Raw genomic sequence first — 18,012 nt, 5'->3', positions numbered from 1 at the left:
TATAAATATCATTGTAAAAAAGAGGCAGCAAAATACATTGGGCCCATCAGCTAAAGTTTGTTCATCTCTGCTCTAGTTCATCTGACTCTAGTCTGATTTACCTTCATCTTGAAGAGTGAATGTCTTAAACATTTTTCTCTAGCAGGAAGCTCAAAAAGTTAGCTAGAATTGGGACAGTCCCTAGTAAGTCAGCTCTTTGAATGGTCTCAGAGTTAACATTATTCCTCCTATTGAAGAGTCTGGAACCATATGATTGCCAAATCCTTAGAAAAAATGAATAACTACTTTGCTGCTAGTCTTGGACACTTTAAGAAGATAATTAAGATCAGAGACAGGGAAATTTGTGTTTTTGCATCACTTACTTACTTACAATATGGGAAACAGCATCATTTTCAGAGAACCTTACTTTCTGACATTATTACCAGACCCACTAATATGGATATCTTTCCTCTCTCATACTGATTCCTTCTGAAATAGAGTGATCAAAAGACCATAACACTTGCAGTGCTTTCACAAAAATGGACCACTTACATGCCTCCTTTGGCTGCATCTTGACAGAAATTCTAGCTTCTCAGTTCATGTCACTCACTTCTGTGACTAATGAGCTCCAGGAAACCTATAGCCATGCCCTTTGAAAATATGGAAAGATAAAGCTCTTCCCTGGCTTAGGTAAAATGAATTTGCTAGGTTCCTGCTTTGCTGCTTAATCAGCAGGAGTGTCTCTTGATGATGCATAGCTAAACCAGATCCACAGTGGCTATATTATCTTGGAACCAACAATTTTTAGTAGGTATGTGCTATGGTTTGAATATGGGTAGTGTCTTTCAAAGGTCTATGGGTTAAAGGCTTAGTTCCTAATGTGGTGCTACTACAAGGTGGTGGAACCTTCAAAAGGTAGAGCCTTATGGGAGTTCCTTGGCATATTGCAGGGTACCCTCAAAAAGGTCTGTGAGACCCTTTTGGTCCTCTCAGTCTCTGCTTCCTAGGTCATTATGTAAGTTGTTTGCTGTGCCACACACTTTCTGCATAATGTACTGTCCTCAGGAGCGGGCCAACACAATATGGTTGCTCAAGCTTGGATTGGAATCTCCAGAAATGTAAGTTTAAAAAAAATATTTTTTTCTCTATATATGTCAATTGTCTTAGTTCCTTTCTTCATAACCTAAACACAATACCCAACACCTGCAACTTAAAGGAGGAGAGGTTTATTTTGGCTCACAGTTTCAGAAGTCAGCCCCTGCATGGTTGGCAGAATTGTGGGAGAGTCTGGTACAGGAAACCTGCTCATGGTGGCTAGGAAGCAGGGAAAGAAGGGAGGAGCCAGGGAGGGAGGTATACTTGTCCAGGTCAAGTTCCCAGTAACTCACCTTTTCCATTCAGACTCCACTCCCTAACAGTAAGTCAGCTATATATTGCCCCTATGATTACATCACCTTTCAAAAGTCCCACCTGCGAGTGCAGGAAGTCCATCAATGAGTGCAAGATGTCCTGAAGGGACATCCTGATCATAACATTAATTGCCTTGGGTGTTTCATTATAGTAACATGAACCTGACTAATGTAATACCTGTTTCTTAATTATTAAGACATACAGTATCTCATAGAACCTGACTAGAGGGATTTCTAAATGCAAGCCACTCAAACATTTGACTTTTTATATGTTTTGTTTTGTTATGTTCTGTCTTAGTCACTTCCCCATCACTAGGACACAATGCCTGACACCTACAATTTAAAGAAGAGGTTTATTTTGTCCCATGGTTTTAGTTTGATGTTCAGCTGGCTCTAAAACAGAAATGACATGGTAGAAAGACATGGCAGAGTAAAGTTGTTCAACCTATGCAGCGAGGAAGGAGAGAGAAAAGAGAGGAGCCAGGGAGTGAGATATATATTTTTCAGGATCACATCTCCAGTGACCCACCATTTCTGACGAGGCTTCATCTTGTAAAATCCCAGTCGGCTGGTTAACAACTGGTAAGTACAGCACCCCATGATCCAATCACCAAAGCCCTAATCCTGAACACATAAGATTTTGGGGGGTCCTTTTAGATCTAAACCACAAAATGTTCCTATATATTATATAACATACACAGAAAATATATACACTTTAATCATTACTTCGGTATTCACAGTCCATTTTAGAATATTACATACATTTCTTAACTATGCATATCTCATTCTCTTTCCTTTTCTTTCCTCACAGATAAAGCTCTTTTTCTGTAGTCATTGTTTTAAATTGTCATTCATACTTTCCTATTTTCATTATGTATCTTTTTATATCCTCAACCTTTTTGTAAATGATATTACTTTGCACTATTTGTTTCCAATTTCATTATATTTTTCAAGAAGCATGGAATTTGTAATATATCTTTATGGTTTTAGGCAATTTTCCCTGCCTATTTTAAGTGGCCAGCATTTGATGAAGAATGGTGAATTGACCTATTAGCCTATGCAAAGTTTAGAAAGAATGAATCTAATATTGGTCAATATGACAAGAAACTCTTCCCTTCGATGTTTATTTGTTTTCCTTACATGTTGGAAGTAATTCATCTCAATTTCAGTTGCACTTCTCTGAAAGTGCACACTGCTAACTTCACTGGTAGTCACACCATAATGCTTTTCTCATTTTGTTTATTCTATTTTTTAATTTTAATTTTATTGGTTCATTTTAGATATACATAATGATCACATTCATCATAAGGAATTTGTACCTGTACATGATATATCTTGATTCCTTTTTCGATGTATTTTATAGGAAAACTGGATAACAGTTTTGTTGGTGGAACTTTCTTAGAATTTTGATGGTATTGGTGAATTTTTTTTAAAGAACCATGATTGACAAAGTGTCAATGAAAAATCCATTATTAAATAAACTCATGAATAAAATCCAGTAGCACATGGAAATGTCTCAAGGATTCATGGATGTTGTAGTTATTATGTTATAGACCCCGAGTTATCTGGCTCCCCATAGATTGGAAAAAGAGGCAAAATGTCCAACTGAGTATTACAGAATCTAATTCTTCTTCTTTCTTTGCCAAAATGCAAGTGCTGCAGATCCTTAAAGATCAGGTTCGAACAGTAATGAGAAGGGCTTTGATATACAACTGGACATAAATATATACAGTAAGACAGACCAGGAAAGCCTAAATTCTAATTTATTGTTAGATTTTCCTTCCTTATCTTCATAATGCAGGTAAAACTGAAAATGAATTTAAAAGTCTCGATACTTTTCTAATTGAGGATAGAAAACTCTCCCAAGTATACATCGTGGCTACTTAAAAAAGAAAAAAAAAAACTCTAAAACTTTTATGTTACATAAAGGCAGTGAACCCTATATTATTATAAATTAGTGAAATGTTCATTACTTAAAGGATGATTTCCCTGGTTTTCCTATTGGAGCATTACTTCCAAACTTTTCTAGTTTTGATCTTAAAAAGCACATCACCGCTAAGTCAATTCTTTATACTTCATGCCCCCTTAAAAATCATTCTCAATTAATTCTTTATATAATATTGACAATTAAGAGTGCTACTGAACTTTATTTTCAGTAGCTTTATTGCTAAATAGCCGAAGTGTGTTTTCAAGTAAATCTATTCACTGAGAAACCGATCCAGTTTCCGAGAGAAATCAACATACATTTGAGTTGTTGATGGTAAATTTTTCTTTCTTTATGCTTGGTAATAAAGTCTTCAATACCCAATGCCTTCATGTTTGGTACTGACACAAAACTCTGTGTTGTTAAAAATTTTAACATTGAATTCTTTTAGTTCTATGCCATAAACATGATCATAAATGTCCTATTTTCCACAGCAGAGTACACAAATTTGTTATCAGTTGGGAAGAGTATGAATTTTTTTTCCAGAGGAAACCTCCAGAAAGAAATTATTTTCTGTATCCAGAGACAAAAATTCTATTCTACTTCTCTTTAAAAGTTCAGTTGCCTAATTATATTTTAAATCTCAGTTGTTGGATATTATATTCATGGAAGTTACCTGGTTAACTATTTCTTTAGAAAAATCTAGACAATGAACAAAATTACTTCAGACTATTTTAAGCTTGTATTTCAATTTTGATCTTTGGTTCATTTTCTCTAATGGTGCTTTAGCATTTTGTTTATGTTTTGTGTAGAAGCAGACTATAGCAAAATAGATAATATTAATAAGGATAATATAATATATATATTATTCATGATCACTCAATGTTTTGTACTGGATCAAAGATCTAGAAAATTCTATCAGAATATTGACAATATTTTAAATTTCTCATAGCTTGCTTATAAGTTGTAATCAGAGTTTTTCAAATTCCCTATATTTCTGGCTCTGCTCCTTTATGCAACATTATGATAGCATTCCACACTACATTTATAATGTTATTCCACTGTTATATGCTGGACCATATATTTACAAAATTTGTATGATGAAGTCCTAATTGCCAGCACCTTAGAGTGTGACCATATTTGGAGATAGAGATTTTAAAGAGGAAACTGTATTAAAATGAGATCAAGATGATGCCTAATCTGATATGACTAGTGTCCTTATAAGAAGAGAAATTTGGAACACAAACATGTCTAGAGAGAATACTATGGGAAGAACTTGATGTTTCAATCTGTAAGGAAGGCAGAGAGGCCTCAGAAGGAACCACCCTCCTGACACCTTAATCTTGTACTTCCATCCCCCAGAACTCTGAGAAAATAAATTTCTATTATTTAAAGCGCTGGTCTGCAGTGGTTTGTTTTGGTAGCCCTACTGATTCAGTATACTTATTCAATTTGCACAGAGCAATCATAGATGTGACCCATGGAAATAAGATTTACTGAAAATGAAGTCTGGGTGATTTTTGTGAATTCCTTAAGTCTACTATCATATGCCACATTTGTATTTTACTATTTAATTGCTTACTAGATCATAAATATCTTGGGATCTTTTGTTTATTTCTGGGTACATATGCTAAGAACTGCCTTTACTATGTCATGTATGTTTTATAAAGAGAGAGAGATGTCATGCAGGCCTTTTTTCTGTCTTTTTAATGATATAAAAGGAGGGTCTGATACTGTTCAGTCCAAGATAATTGTCCTCAGAATACATTCTCTCTACTCATGTTGGTACAGTGCATTTTCAGTAGGTTACAAAATCACTCAACTAGAGACCATATTTTGTTATCTCCTATGTGAGATCTTGCAAATGGAATAAAAGCAGAAATAATGCATGGAGCTCTTAGAGTACATCTTTAAAAGAGAACTGGTTGTCCTCACTTCATTAACTCCTTTATCCTGGGCTACAGAAAGGTATGTCAATGGTGAGCAAGCTTTTCCTTGGTAATAAAAATACACAGATGACTGCAAAGTGGTCAGTTGAAAATGAACCAACACTTGGGATTATTTCATGTAGCAAATCTATTTCCCTTACCCTGCACTACCAACCTACCATGAGATAGAAATACATATCTATCTTCTTTGAGCTGCTATATTTTTGGGTTCTTTCTTTTTTCTTTTTTTTGGGGGGGAGGGGTTTCTTACAGCAGCCCAGCTGTACTTAAGCATAAAATTGCTACTGTTATTTTAATCTAAACAATCTAGAGATGTAATATATATATGAATAAGGAAAAAATAAGGCTGATACATCTTTACTATAATTCATACAATATATGTTTCTGAAATAATAGTTTTTTTTTCTTAAATTCTTTAATTGGTACATTTTAGGTATACAATACATTTACATTTATCATTGGGTGCTTGTACCTGTACATGATGTATCTTAGTTCTTATTTTTTCCCCATTATCTGTGCTCCCTTCATCCCCCCCACCCTTCCCTATTTACATAGACTTCGTTTCCATTTTTTTTTTCTTTTCTCATAATTTTTCCTTTCCATTCTGAAATAATAGTTGTAATTCAATGTCATATCTCTAGCACTCATTTATTCTCAATGAAAAGAAGGGGAATTTCATTTGCTATTATTTATTTGAAAATTTTTATATAATTAATTTTTACTGCTACTTATTCCTTAAATTTGGATGAAACTAGATTTTAGTTATGTCCTCACTATATGATTTTAAGTTTTTATACAATGTACGTAAAATTTCTCAACTTTAGATAATCTGGATAGCCATACTAAATTTAAAATAAAGCATAGATTTCTTAAACAGCTAGTTAATATAGGCAGATACATGTTAATTAAAGAAATCATCTCACTGATTACTTGGTGATGAGAAAAGATCTGATACTCTGTGTTCCCCAATTGCTATTATGAGTTGAAATCTGGAAATAGGCACTAAAATCCATCTTCATTGCAGGTAGCTGGGTGGATGCTCTTTGAAGAGATTAAACATGTCAATTTTAATAAATTTGTGGAATATTAAAAAAAATTTTAAATAAAGAAAACAAGAGTGGGTATATAGTACTATGATTGTTTAAACCTAAATGGTCCAATGCCTTGGTAAATTTTGAGATGGAAACATTAATATTAGCTATTTCATTTCTATCATTTTCAAAAAACTAGTAGTGAAGCAACTGTAAAAAATTAAAAAAATATTAAGCTAGGAGTGCTTTGACCTTACATTCTAGGCAGATATAAACATCTGATTGCCTGGTTGTCGAAGAAAGGACAGGAATTTACCCACTAGGATGAAAGGAGGCCCTATGCTCTTTTGTGATAGAAATGATAGTTCCTTCACAGAGACTCCTTCAGATGTATCTTGATTTTGACCTTGGAAAATTTCTGATCTTTCAAGTCCTATCGAAACCAACTGTCTATACGCACTGTGCCCTTGTCCTTTTTGTAGCTGTGATGTTCATTTGGGAAGGTTAGTCTTAGGAAAGGTAGATAAACATAGAGCCTTATTTCTGGACTAACTTTCTACCTAATGATTTTCTTCCTCCCTTCCTTTCTTCTTCTTTGCTTCCTTCCTGTCTGTCTATATGTCTGTCTATCTCTCTTTCTGGAACTGAGGATGGAACTCAAGGATGCTCTACCACTAAGCTATATTCTAAGCCCATTTTATATATATATATATATATATATAAATTATATATTATATTCTATAATTATAATTATAGAATATAATATATTTATATAATTATATAATAGAATATAATTATATAATTATATGTTATATTCTATAATTATAATTATAGAATATAATATATTTATATAATTATATAATAGAATATAATTATATAATTATATGTTATTTACATATATGATTATATATATTAATTATATATAATTTATATAAAATATATAATTATATATATATATAATTTTGAGGTATGGTCTTGCTCAATTGCCCAGGTTAGTCTCAAACTTGTGATCCTTCTGCCTAAGCCTCTCTGAGTGCTGGGATATAAGAATGTTCCACCACACCTAGTTGATACATTTTTTCTTTTCTTTTCTTTTCTTTTCTTTGTTTTGCTTTGGTTTGCCTTGCTTGACTTGCCTTTCATACAAAAAAAGCTTTAATTAGAAATGACTCCAGCTTAGGTAGTGGAGGGGGCACACTCTGATACAGGTGTTTAGACTGGCCCCCAGATGTATTTATTTCTTAAGGACTAATTCCAGGTAAGTTTTGAAGAGACCTTGCTAAAGCTTACTATTGGTTTTTATCATGGTCTTGAAATATGGTACATGCAGCTAAACTACACTACTGATTAAGTTTTGAGAAGGGTGAAAATGAAGCAAGATAACATTCATAATTCTATTATTGTTGTACATTAAAACTTCCATATGAAAATATGTGTGTTTTCATGTATGTTAAAAATAACCTTCAGTAATAAAAGTTTTACCTTTCCCCAAGCAACTTCAGAATCCAAATTACTCGGCATTCCTTCAACTGCTGACCTCTTTGTCAATTCCATATCTGTAGCTGAGAGCCATTCTGTCACGACATTCATTTCCTTTCGCATCTTGCGGGACAATTTTAAGCATTTCTCCAGTTGTTGCTTTCTTTCTGTTACCTGAAAAGAATGATAGTAATTCGGTTTAGTTTTCCATTCAGGATAATTAAAGCTACGTAGTAGGAATTGACATATTACTGTCATTCAAAAAAATGATGTTCTTACATGTTTTAATATAATATTTTAGAAAAATATCATAAGATTTGAAAATTAATAGTAAATAAAAATCTAAATCAGACGAAATCACGGTCTAGAATGTGATGTCTTATATCTTCGGTCATAGTAGAAAAGAGCTATATATATTACTTTCTAATCTAAGTAAAACATAATTTATGGCCAAAGTTTATAATAAGTAGAATGATAAAAATCTAAATGAACATGTGTCCCATTTGTTGTAGAAGACCTAGGGTCAAAAAGATGAGCGAGAAGGTTTATAATTTTCTACATAAAACAGAGGCTGGCTCTTGTTTGCAAGGTATCACAAAGGAGAAAAATATTATTTCTTTAGAATATTTGTCACACAGTGGTTAGAATTATCAATTTTATTGTCAATGCATGCATCTTTAAATGCCTTAATTTTATACAAGAAGAATACCAAGCATAGGCCATTTCTTCCTTAACCATAATTTCAATCAAATAAGGCCAAAAACATAAATGCAAAACCAAAATTCTCACTCTGGTTAATAAAGGAAAGCCAAACTTGATTCTATTTTCCTTCCTGTTTCCATGTGCACAGAGTTTAAAAACAAGGCCTTCAAAAGCAAACTCTCCCAGAATCTCACACAGAGAGTGAACACAGTTGTAATGCTACACCATCTTTCAAGATATGCCTATATTTTGTTAAGTTTGTTGGTTGCTTGGCTTAATAAAAATATCAGGATCTTTTCCCACCTAACAGTCAACTCTGCAAAAGCCAGATATATTTCAAATCGGGAAAAGCAAGTTGTTCTTGCCTCATGCCTGTATAAATTACTCTACCATGCTCCTTCCAGTTCTTCAAACAGAAATGTTTAAGCCCACGTGGTATCTTATAGAAAACAATAAATGAAAGAAAACCTGCAAACCATTACCTGCAATCAGAAAATGAGTAGAAATTAAAGAATTTATGCCCTTATAAGTTTGTTCCCATTTTATTTGTTATGTGCCTTGAGTATGAGAAAAAAATTGTTTTTCTGTCATAAAAGCTATGAATTTGAGTAGTAGATGTACATATTTGACTCTACAGAGGCAGCATGGTGGAGTGTAAGCATGTTGGGCTCTGTGATACCCAGTGGAATTTCAACTTGCTTATGATCCTCTGCAAGATACCTCATTTTCCTTAGTTTACACATTTATCAAATGGGATCATTTTATTTAGCACATAGGGCTATTGTAAGGGTAAAAGCAGACAAAAGTTTGAGATAACTTTACATATTACAAAACTCCAATCCCTTCTTTTTTTTTTTTTTTTTCAGTACTGGGAATCGATCTCAGGACCTTGTGCTGGTGAAGCAGGCATGGCACAACTGAGCTAAATCCCCAGCCCTTTCAATCCCTCCTATATTTCCGTTATTACCCTTCAGGGGGGCACCATAATAATTGTACCTAAAGATACATGGCAAAAGTTTTGTTTCCATTTATTTTATTACTTTACTGGTAAAGAATAATGTAAAAAAGACTTACCATGGACCATCAAGTTATGACTGGTCTCACATACAAACAACTTTGTTTACAACCAAAATTTTAGTTGTAACTTACCAACAAAGTCTTGAGATACTATACAAATGTTGGCTGCTTGTACAGTTGTAAATGAAGACATGGAATGCCAGCAAAGCATATATAAGCATATATAAGTGTTGGTCTGAGCCCAGATGCTCGTATTTGTGGATGTGATTTTGGTCAGTGTTTTATATAATCACTATGATTACTGCTATCAAAATGGCCCCACAAAAGCTATAAAAGAACATGGGTGCACAGATAATGCTGTGGTATGATTCTTTTAATTATGTGGGGAAGATACCCAGCAGGGGAATAGCTGGGTCAAATGGGACCTCTAGTCCTAGTTCTTTGAGGTATCTCTATACTGATTTCCACAGTGGTTCCACAGTGGTTGCACCAGTCTGCACTCTTACCAACAATGGAGAAGGGTTCCTCTTTCCCCACTGCCCCAGCAGCATTTGTTATTGGTTGATTTCATGATGGCAGCCATTCTTTCTGGGGTGAGGTGAAATCTCAGCATTATTTTCATCTGTATCTCTCAAATGACCAGTAATGTACATTTTTTCATATATTTATTTCTGATTTCTAATTTTTCTGAGAAATGTCTGCTCATTTCAGATGCCCATTTTTGAACTGGGTCTTTAAATTTGGGAGGTCTGATTTTTAAAAGTTCTTTATATATTCTAGATAGTAGACCTTTGTCTGAGGAACAGCAGGTGAAAATTTTTTCCTACATTGTGGGTTGTCTCTTAACTCTGTTGGTGGTTTCTCTTGCTGTGCAGAACCTTTTCAATAAGATGAAATACAAGTTGTTGATTCACTGTGGTAGTTTATGTGGAACTGAGGTCTTGTTCATGAAATCTTTTTCTATGTCAATGTCTTCAAGAGTTCTACCTAACCTCTCTTCCAGCTGGTTTAGTGTTTCTTTTTTAAAATTTAGATCTTTGATCCATTTTGATTTTACTTTAGTGCATGGTGAGTGAGAGATAAAGGTCTAGTTTTAATCTTTGGCAAGTTGAAACCTAATGTTTATAGCAGCACAGTTTGTAATAGCTAAAACTTGGAAACAGCCCAATTGTCCATCAAGTTGAGTCTGGATAAACAAGATGTGCTTTTTAAAAAAAATTTTTTTTAATAAAATGGAGTACTACTCAGCAATAAAGAATGAGAAACTAGAGACATTAATAGCTAAATGGATGAATATTGAGGCCATACTCTTAAGTGAAATAAATAGGGCACACATGTGTAAAATAATGAATAGTTTCTCTGGTGTGAGAAACTGAAAGTGTAAATAAGGATCAAAATGTATAATAATGTGAAATAGGAAGAAGAGATCCAAATGAGAAGGGGAAGTGGGAAGGGCAGTAAAAGGAAAGAAGGGAAAGGAACAAATATGAGAAAAGGAAATAAATGGAAACAAAGTCTTTTTAAACAGAGAGAGGTGGAGGGGCTGAAGGGAGGGCAGGGGAATGGAGAAAAAAATAAGAACCAAGATATACCAAGTAAATGTACAAATTCCCAATGATGAATGTCATCATACTGTATACCTAAAAGGTACCAATAAAATGAATGAATTTTTTAAAAAGCTAAAACAAGCTAAGGAAGGAAGGAAAGGTAAATAAAGTAATCACAATTGAAAAGAAGGAAATTATGGAGAACTATTAGAGTTTGTTCGTGTGAATGATCTCCCTAATATGTACAGCATATCAAAGTCCACCATTTTGACAATCTCACAGAGAAAATATTTTTATTAGGATGGTAGTGTTTTTATAGGTGTTACTCAAATTAGTAAGTCATGATCAACAGTGTTAGACAAGGTAGAGAGGGTGTTATTAGTGTGGATAAACAAACGGCAGATAGCAGATTATAGCCTGAGTCTATAATTTGTGAAATGCTAGAGCTATAAATGCAGATCTCATAAAGGCTAATCTATCATCAAGTGATAATGGTGAAATATTTCGTGCCTGTAAGGGGTGGTTTCACAATTTTAAAGTGAGAACTGGAGTTCATAGCAGAAGAAGGCATGGTGCAGCTGCCAGTGCTGATAAAAGGGCTGCTGAAAATTACATTCAACACTTTGAAACAATGACCTAGAGAAATGGCTTTTGCTCTCATCATATTTTCAACTGTGATGAAACTGGCCTTTTTCTGGAAGAAAATTCCCAGGAGAACATACATCACCCAGGAAGAGAAGAAAATACCAGGGTACAAGCCTGTGAAGGACAGGCTAATCTTATTGCTATGTGCCAATGCGAATGGTGACCTCAAGATAAAACCTGTCTTGATTTATCACTCTGAGACCCCTAGAGTGTTCAGTAAACAAAGTCATGAAGAATAGGCTTAGGGATCATCTGGAGATCTCATGAAAAAGCCTAGGTAAGAGGAGTGTCTTTTCTTGAGTGGATCAGGGAGGCTTTCTGTTGTACTGTTAAGAAATATCCAGAAGACAAAATTTACCACTCAAGGCTCTCCTCATCGTGGACAATGGTCCTGCTCACCCATGAAATTTGAAAAAAGAAATGGCTGAAGAATTCTCATGGCTCTCAGTCGAGGTCCTCCCACCTAATACAACTCTTCTACGCAGTCTGTTGGCCAGCAGGTTATAGCTAACTTTAAGAAGCTAAATATCAAGGAACTGTTCCTGATGTGCTTCCAGATGACCTCAGATACAGATTTAACTCTTCAGAGTTCTGGAAGAAATATTCCAACATCCTTTCCTGTGTGGAGTTAACTGAGAAATCCTAGTCCTTATGTCTCTCTAAGGATCCTGAGATATGTCTGGAAGTGTGGCCTAAAATTTTATAGGAGAAACTTTGAAGGCTGTGTATAAGAGCCTGAGCCTTCAATTGACTCTGCAGTTGATGACATCATCACTAGAGCAGAGTCCACAGGCTTATAGGTAGACAGTGATGATGTTGAGGAACTGGTGGAGGAAGACTCAGAGCAATTGTCTACAGAGGAAATTCAGCAACTTCTGGCTGAGCAACAGAGAATGGCAGCTGAGGAGCTTTCTGAAGAGGATGGGGGGTATCAACAATCAGTGCAGCAAAGTTCTTCTGAAATAAAAGAATTCCTGAAAAAATGGACAGAGCTACAAACATTTTTTAGAGAAAACCCACTCAGACAAAGAAAAAGCCAATCATTGCATTCACTTGCTTAATGATAATGTCATGTCATACTTCAGAACAGTGTTAAAGAAAAGACAGAAATAGACAACCTTAGACCAGTTTTTAGTTCTGAAAAGTTGAAACCTAGTGAGCCAGAAGCAGATCCCAGTGGGCTACAGAGTCTCCAAGGAGAGAAAGGAAAACAAAGAGCCAGATTCTTGATGTTTTTATGGAAGGGGACTATCCTTCCAAGCAATAACCACCTTCCCTTTCATCTTCCCTTCCTGCAAGCCAAAGACGTCAACTTGAATGGTGAGTACAGTATGAAATTGTTGTTTCTGGTAAACTAGCCACATTTTATAAGTTTTTGGTGAAAACACTAGGAAGATTATTGGTATTTCTGGCAAATTATGGACATTATACAATCTTTTTTATTATGAAAAAGTTAGTTAAGGGGTGCTTTGGGAGGTTCAGAATGCATTATGGGTATTTTCATTATTTCTTATGAGAAAAATAGTTTTGACTTATAACCAACTTGAGTTACAACCAGCCCTCATGAGAAAATTAATTTTGTCATTCAAGGGTCCACTGTAGTTATTTTGCTAAGCAATATGAAAAGTAGAATTCAAATTAAACTCAACTGTAAGGAAATTGGTTAAAACAATAACACAGGTGCAAGCCTTTTATGTGCCTCTTGTGCATAATAAATAGCACTGAATGTATACACATGGGCATATATACATACCCACGTCTGTGCGTAACACAGGCAAAAGAAGAATCCATCCATAAGTATGAAAAAACACCAAAGCCCCTGATATAAATTTTAAATATTGGTCAAAATTCATTAGCTCCTTTTAAGAGAAATGTGTATACATTTTGGAAATGTTTAGTTGCAGAGGCTTGTGATTCAATTCTCTTTACAGATTTTTCCCTTCTATTTTTCCTTTAATGAAAATAAATGCATCTGCCCTTTTGACTGCAAAAATTTTATGTGTATGTGAGAGAAAAAATAAATGTACCTTATGGTGTGTTTCTATGCATAGTTACTTTTTCTATTCATTGTTGGTAAAAAAAAAAAAGGGCTCCTGGATTCAATATTTCAAGGAAATTCTATCTTCCCAGAGCTAATGCCTTATTGATTTTATTTACTTTTATTTTGTTTATATCCATTTTAACAGTTTTTTTAAAAACAGGAGATACTGCCACCTTAAGGAAAATTGAGTTTTACAACTTTTGTGTATGTGGGAAATATACACATTTAAAAGAGTGCCATCTGCAATAATATGTTTCAGTAGTCATTGTTTTATGAACACAATTATATTTTGGAGAGGATAAGAGTATTCATATTCACATATATTTCCATAAATGCCAAAGCATTGATAAGCCAAAAAAGGAATTATAGCTATTATTCTATGGGTGACAAGTATGATATGCCTCAGTAAAATTAACTCTCTTTTGAGATAAAAACTATTCCATTTTTATTCATTGAACAATTAAGCTAAGTTGTTGATGCTTAAATACGAAAAGTGTGTACTATAAGAAAAGTATTATATAACGAATCTCATCTAAACCCCAACATGACTATTTTGAGTCACTGTGTCTGGTCTTCAAGATGTAATTAAGGTTAAATGAGGGCATAAGGGTGAGACCTTACTAGCATTGTGACCTTGTTAAAAAAAGGAATGGAAAGACTGATCTCTTTTTTTCATCAAGTGAAGACACTGTGAAAAGGTGGCCAGTTGCAAGCCAGGAAGACTTTTTGTTAGGAATTGAAGAGGCTGGCACCTTGATCTTGGACTTCCAGGTTTTAAAAACTATGAGAAATAAATTGTTATTTATTGTTTAATCCACCCAGTCTATCCTGTTTTGCTATGGCAGCCTAGGCTGATAGTACAGAAAAGTAACATCATGAATAAAAGCAAGTACAACGAATTCTAAAGATGATTAAAACACAAAGTTTCCTCTTTTATATAAAAAGAACAATATAATGAAACATCATCTATTGCCTTTGCTTTTGTGAAATAAAATAACTGTTGTTGAAGGTGCCTTGAAGATCAATATGCAGTGAATTATTTTTCTCTGCCAATGAATACATGATTTATAGTTTACATATTTATACACACTCCTTTAATCATTTATGTTTCTAAATTTATATTTACTTAAAAATAAATTGCTACCCTATATTTTTGCTGTATTCTGGCATGTTATTAAAACATGATTTCTTAGTACTCTTTTGCTTTAATGATATTACTAAGTGTCAAATAATTAAAATAAGCATAAGCCGTGAAATATGTATTTTCATGGATAAATAGGGCTTTACATCATTATGAGAGTCATTCAATTCTTAACAATAACCAACTAAGGGCACTAATAGTCTTCTAATATCACTTTTATTGTTTTAAATTCTAAGCAGTTTGTTCTACATTATTTTATGTCAAATTTACTCTTGCAAAGGCAAAGATTTTGTACAAATCCTTCATAGAACAGACAATTTATATCTGAATAAGTAAACTGAGTCACATTTCCCAAAAGGCTTTTTTTATAAGAGATATTCATTGACACATAATTTTAGCACGAGAAACACTGCTTGAATTATACACTACTGAGCATAAAGAGAATAGACATCCATAATTGATTAAATTGTACCATTAGAGTTAATCTTAGAGATTATTTGATTTTCAGTTGATCAGAGACTAGAGATTATTCTATCTTCCAAACTGATGTCAAATATGGAAAAATTGACATCTGCGAAAATTGATAAATACTGGAATGAGACATCAAGTATAGCTATATCTTTTCTCTCTGTGATGAACTCCATGATAATGACAGATTTGTCTAAAAGGGTATGAGGGCTGTTTATTCAAAAAGGACCTTGTTGGACTAAACAAACAGTTGATAAATATTTCATTTCAAAATTATACTTTTTTGTCATTAATCAAGTATGTGTCTCTTATTTTTTGAAAAAATTAGAAAGAGAATCTTTTGTCATAGGATAGCAAACATGGCCAAAACATATCAGAAGAAAAAAGTAAATATTAAAGGGCCAGGGATTTAGCTCAGTGGTTCCGCTGCCTGCCTCGCAAGTGCAAGGTCCCGAGTTCGATCTCCGGTACTAAATAAATAAATAAATAAATAAATATTATCACTGAATAATGTATTTTTCAGATTTCTATTTAAATCTAAAATTTATTTTCAGGGATAAGCAATTTGTAATTAACAGCCTCAAGCCATATTCATCAATCTACTTTCAGGATGAAATATTAGAAATCTGCCTATGCAAGGCTACTTCTCAAATATGGACATTTACATTTGTTTGTGATATGAGGTGGCAATTTTCCAATGATTTTATAGTCAGTAAAGTTAGGAACATGACTTGTAAAAAAGTTACTTTCTATCCCCATGGGACTTAGTTCCATCAATAAAATTCAAGTTTTGAAAGTCTAGTGTTTGTTTTCCTCATTTGATCCTCAGGCCAAAAGTTTACTAAACACTGATTTATCCTTCTTCACTAAGCACTACAAAAATAAAAGTATCCTAAAGTAGCTCCTCCTTTAAAGACATCTCAGTACTTAAAATAAATACGTATTTACTGAGAAATCACCATAAATATAAATAATACATAGATTAATTAAGTTATAGGAAATAACCTCATGGTTTAATTAATAAGAAAATATTCCATCATATATTGCTTAATATGAAGGTATTGCAATCTCTATTTTAAAAAATTATATATTTTTAACATATAGAGAAACAAAAATATACATATTAATGGAATAATATGGTACTTCGAGTTACATACATATAAATATATATTGTGTAACATTAATTCAGGTTAAAATATCTTTCTCCACAAACATTTATCACTATGGTAAATTTTAGAGGAAATAAATATTACAACTTCAATATTTTAAATTTTAACTGAGCATGAAAAATTCTTATAGAATTATCAGAAAATATAAAATAATAGAGAAAAGGTCAGGTCAGTTTTTAATGTGGATAATTCAGTTTTTTTGTGATTATGTTTTATAATTATCAAATTGGAAAATTGGAAAGAAGACCAATTATCTGAGTTTACAGATGAAATAATCATATATATATATATATGTATATATATAAATAAACCAGAAGGTTTGTAACAAAAACTGTTAGAACTAGTAAAGTCAGTAAAGATGCACATGTGAAAAAATCATAAAAAATCAGTAATATTTCTATACACTAACAAGAAATTTCTAAAGGAAAGCAAGAAAATATCACATTTACAATAACATATAAATTGCGCTTTGAATAAATTTTAACAAGCAATTCAAATAAAAATATGCTGAAAAATATAAACATTGATAACATAAATTGAAGGAACACAAATAAATTTAAAGATATTCTGTGATCATAGATTAAAGAAATAATATTATTAAAATTCTATACTCCCCAAATCATCTTGAGATTCTATGATTCTTATTCAAATTTCAATGATATTTTGGGGAGAGATAAAATTTTATGTAGAATTACAAAGGATAAACAGCAACGTTTTGAACAAAAAGATCAATGTTAGAAGGATCTTACTACCTGACTTCAAAATACAGTACAAAGCTATAGTAATTTAAATAAGATATTACTAGCATCAAGGCAGATACACAGAATAATGGGCAGGGCAAGAAAGCCCAGAATTGAATCCGATCTTAATAGTCTACTGGTTTTCAAAAAAGATGCAGAGAGCACACAACAGGGAAAGAACAGTCTGTTAAATAAATAGTGCTGGAAAAAACTGGATTTCTACGTGCAGAAGAATGAAATCAGACCTTTATCTTACATTATATAAAAATCAACTCAAAATGGATTAAAGAGTTAAACATAGACCTCAAAGTATAAAACAACTCCAAAAAGCATAGGTAAGTAGATTTATTGACATAGATCTTTGAAAGATTTTTTTAGATGATAGCTGAAAGAGCAGACAAGGTAAAAACAAACAAATGAGACTGCTCAGCAAAGGAAACAATCAACGGAATGAAGAGACAATTTATAATCATGATTTTAAACCATCAAATCTCTAAATCGATATAGAATACTTGAGTTAAGGGGAGTGAGATAACTCTCCAAGATATTACACAGTTTTGGAAAGAGGAGATGGAAAGATGTAGGCATCTTTAACAGTGAGATGAATTTGTCCATTATACTCTAATCAATGCAATGAAAAAAATAATCACAAAGCTACAGGGCTTGTCTCTTCATACTATCTTATTAGCCAAGTGGAGTGGATTATATAACCATCCCACTGTGGCATTTGCCTACTTCATTGCTCTAAATGTGGTGTATGTGGATGGTATC

At 33.2% G+C, this 18,012-nt stretch overlaps 1 protein-coding gene across 10 annotated transcripts in view; it reads right to left on the bottom strand.

Annotated features, from left to right (window-relative positions):
* The window catches only part of Dmd (dystrophin), a 2,486,572-nt gene that overhangs the window by 1,222,465 nt on the left and 1,246,095 nt on the right, over nt 1-18,012 (bottom strand). For all 10 annotated transcript variants that reach the window (XM_004850043.4, XM_087189971.1, XM_087189973.1 and 7 more), the window contains one exon: nt 7,775-7,945. In XM_004850043.4, the coding sequence (XP_004850100.2) occupies nt 7,775-7,945 (171 nt within the window). The remainder of the gene's footprint in view (nt 1-7,774; nt 7,946-18,012) is intronic.

This window comes from Heterocephalus glaber, unplaced genomic scaffold, assembly GCF_053883595.1.
Source record: "Heterocephalus glaber isolate CG9 unplaced genomic scaffold, H.glaber_assembly_v1.0 deba00001547, whole genome shotgun sequence".
NCBI lineage: Eukaryota > Metazoa > Chordata > Mammalia > Rodentia > Bathyergidae > Heterocephalus > Heterocephalus glaber.
This window is presented reverse-complemented; position numbering and strand designations above follow the sequence as displayed.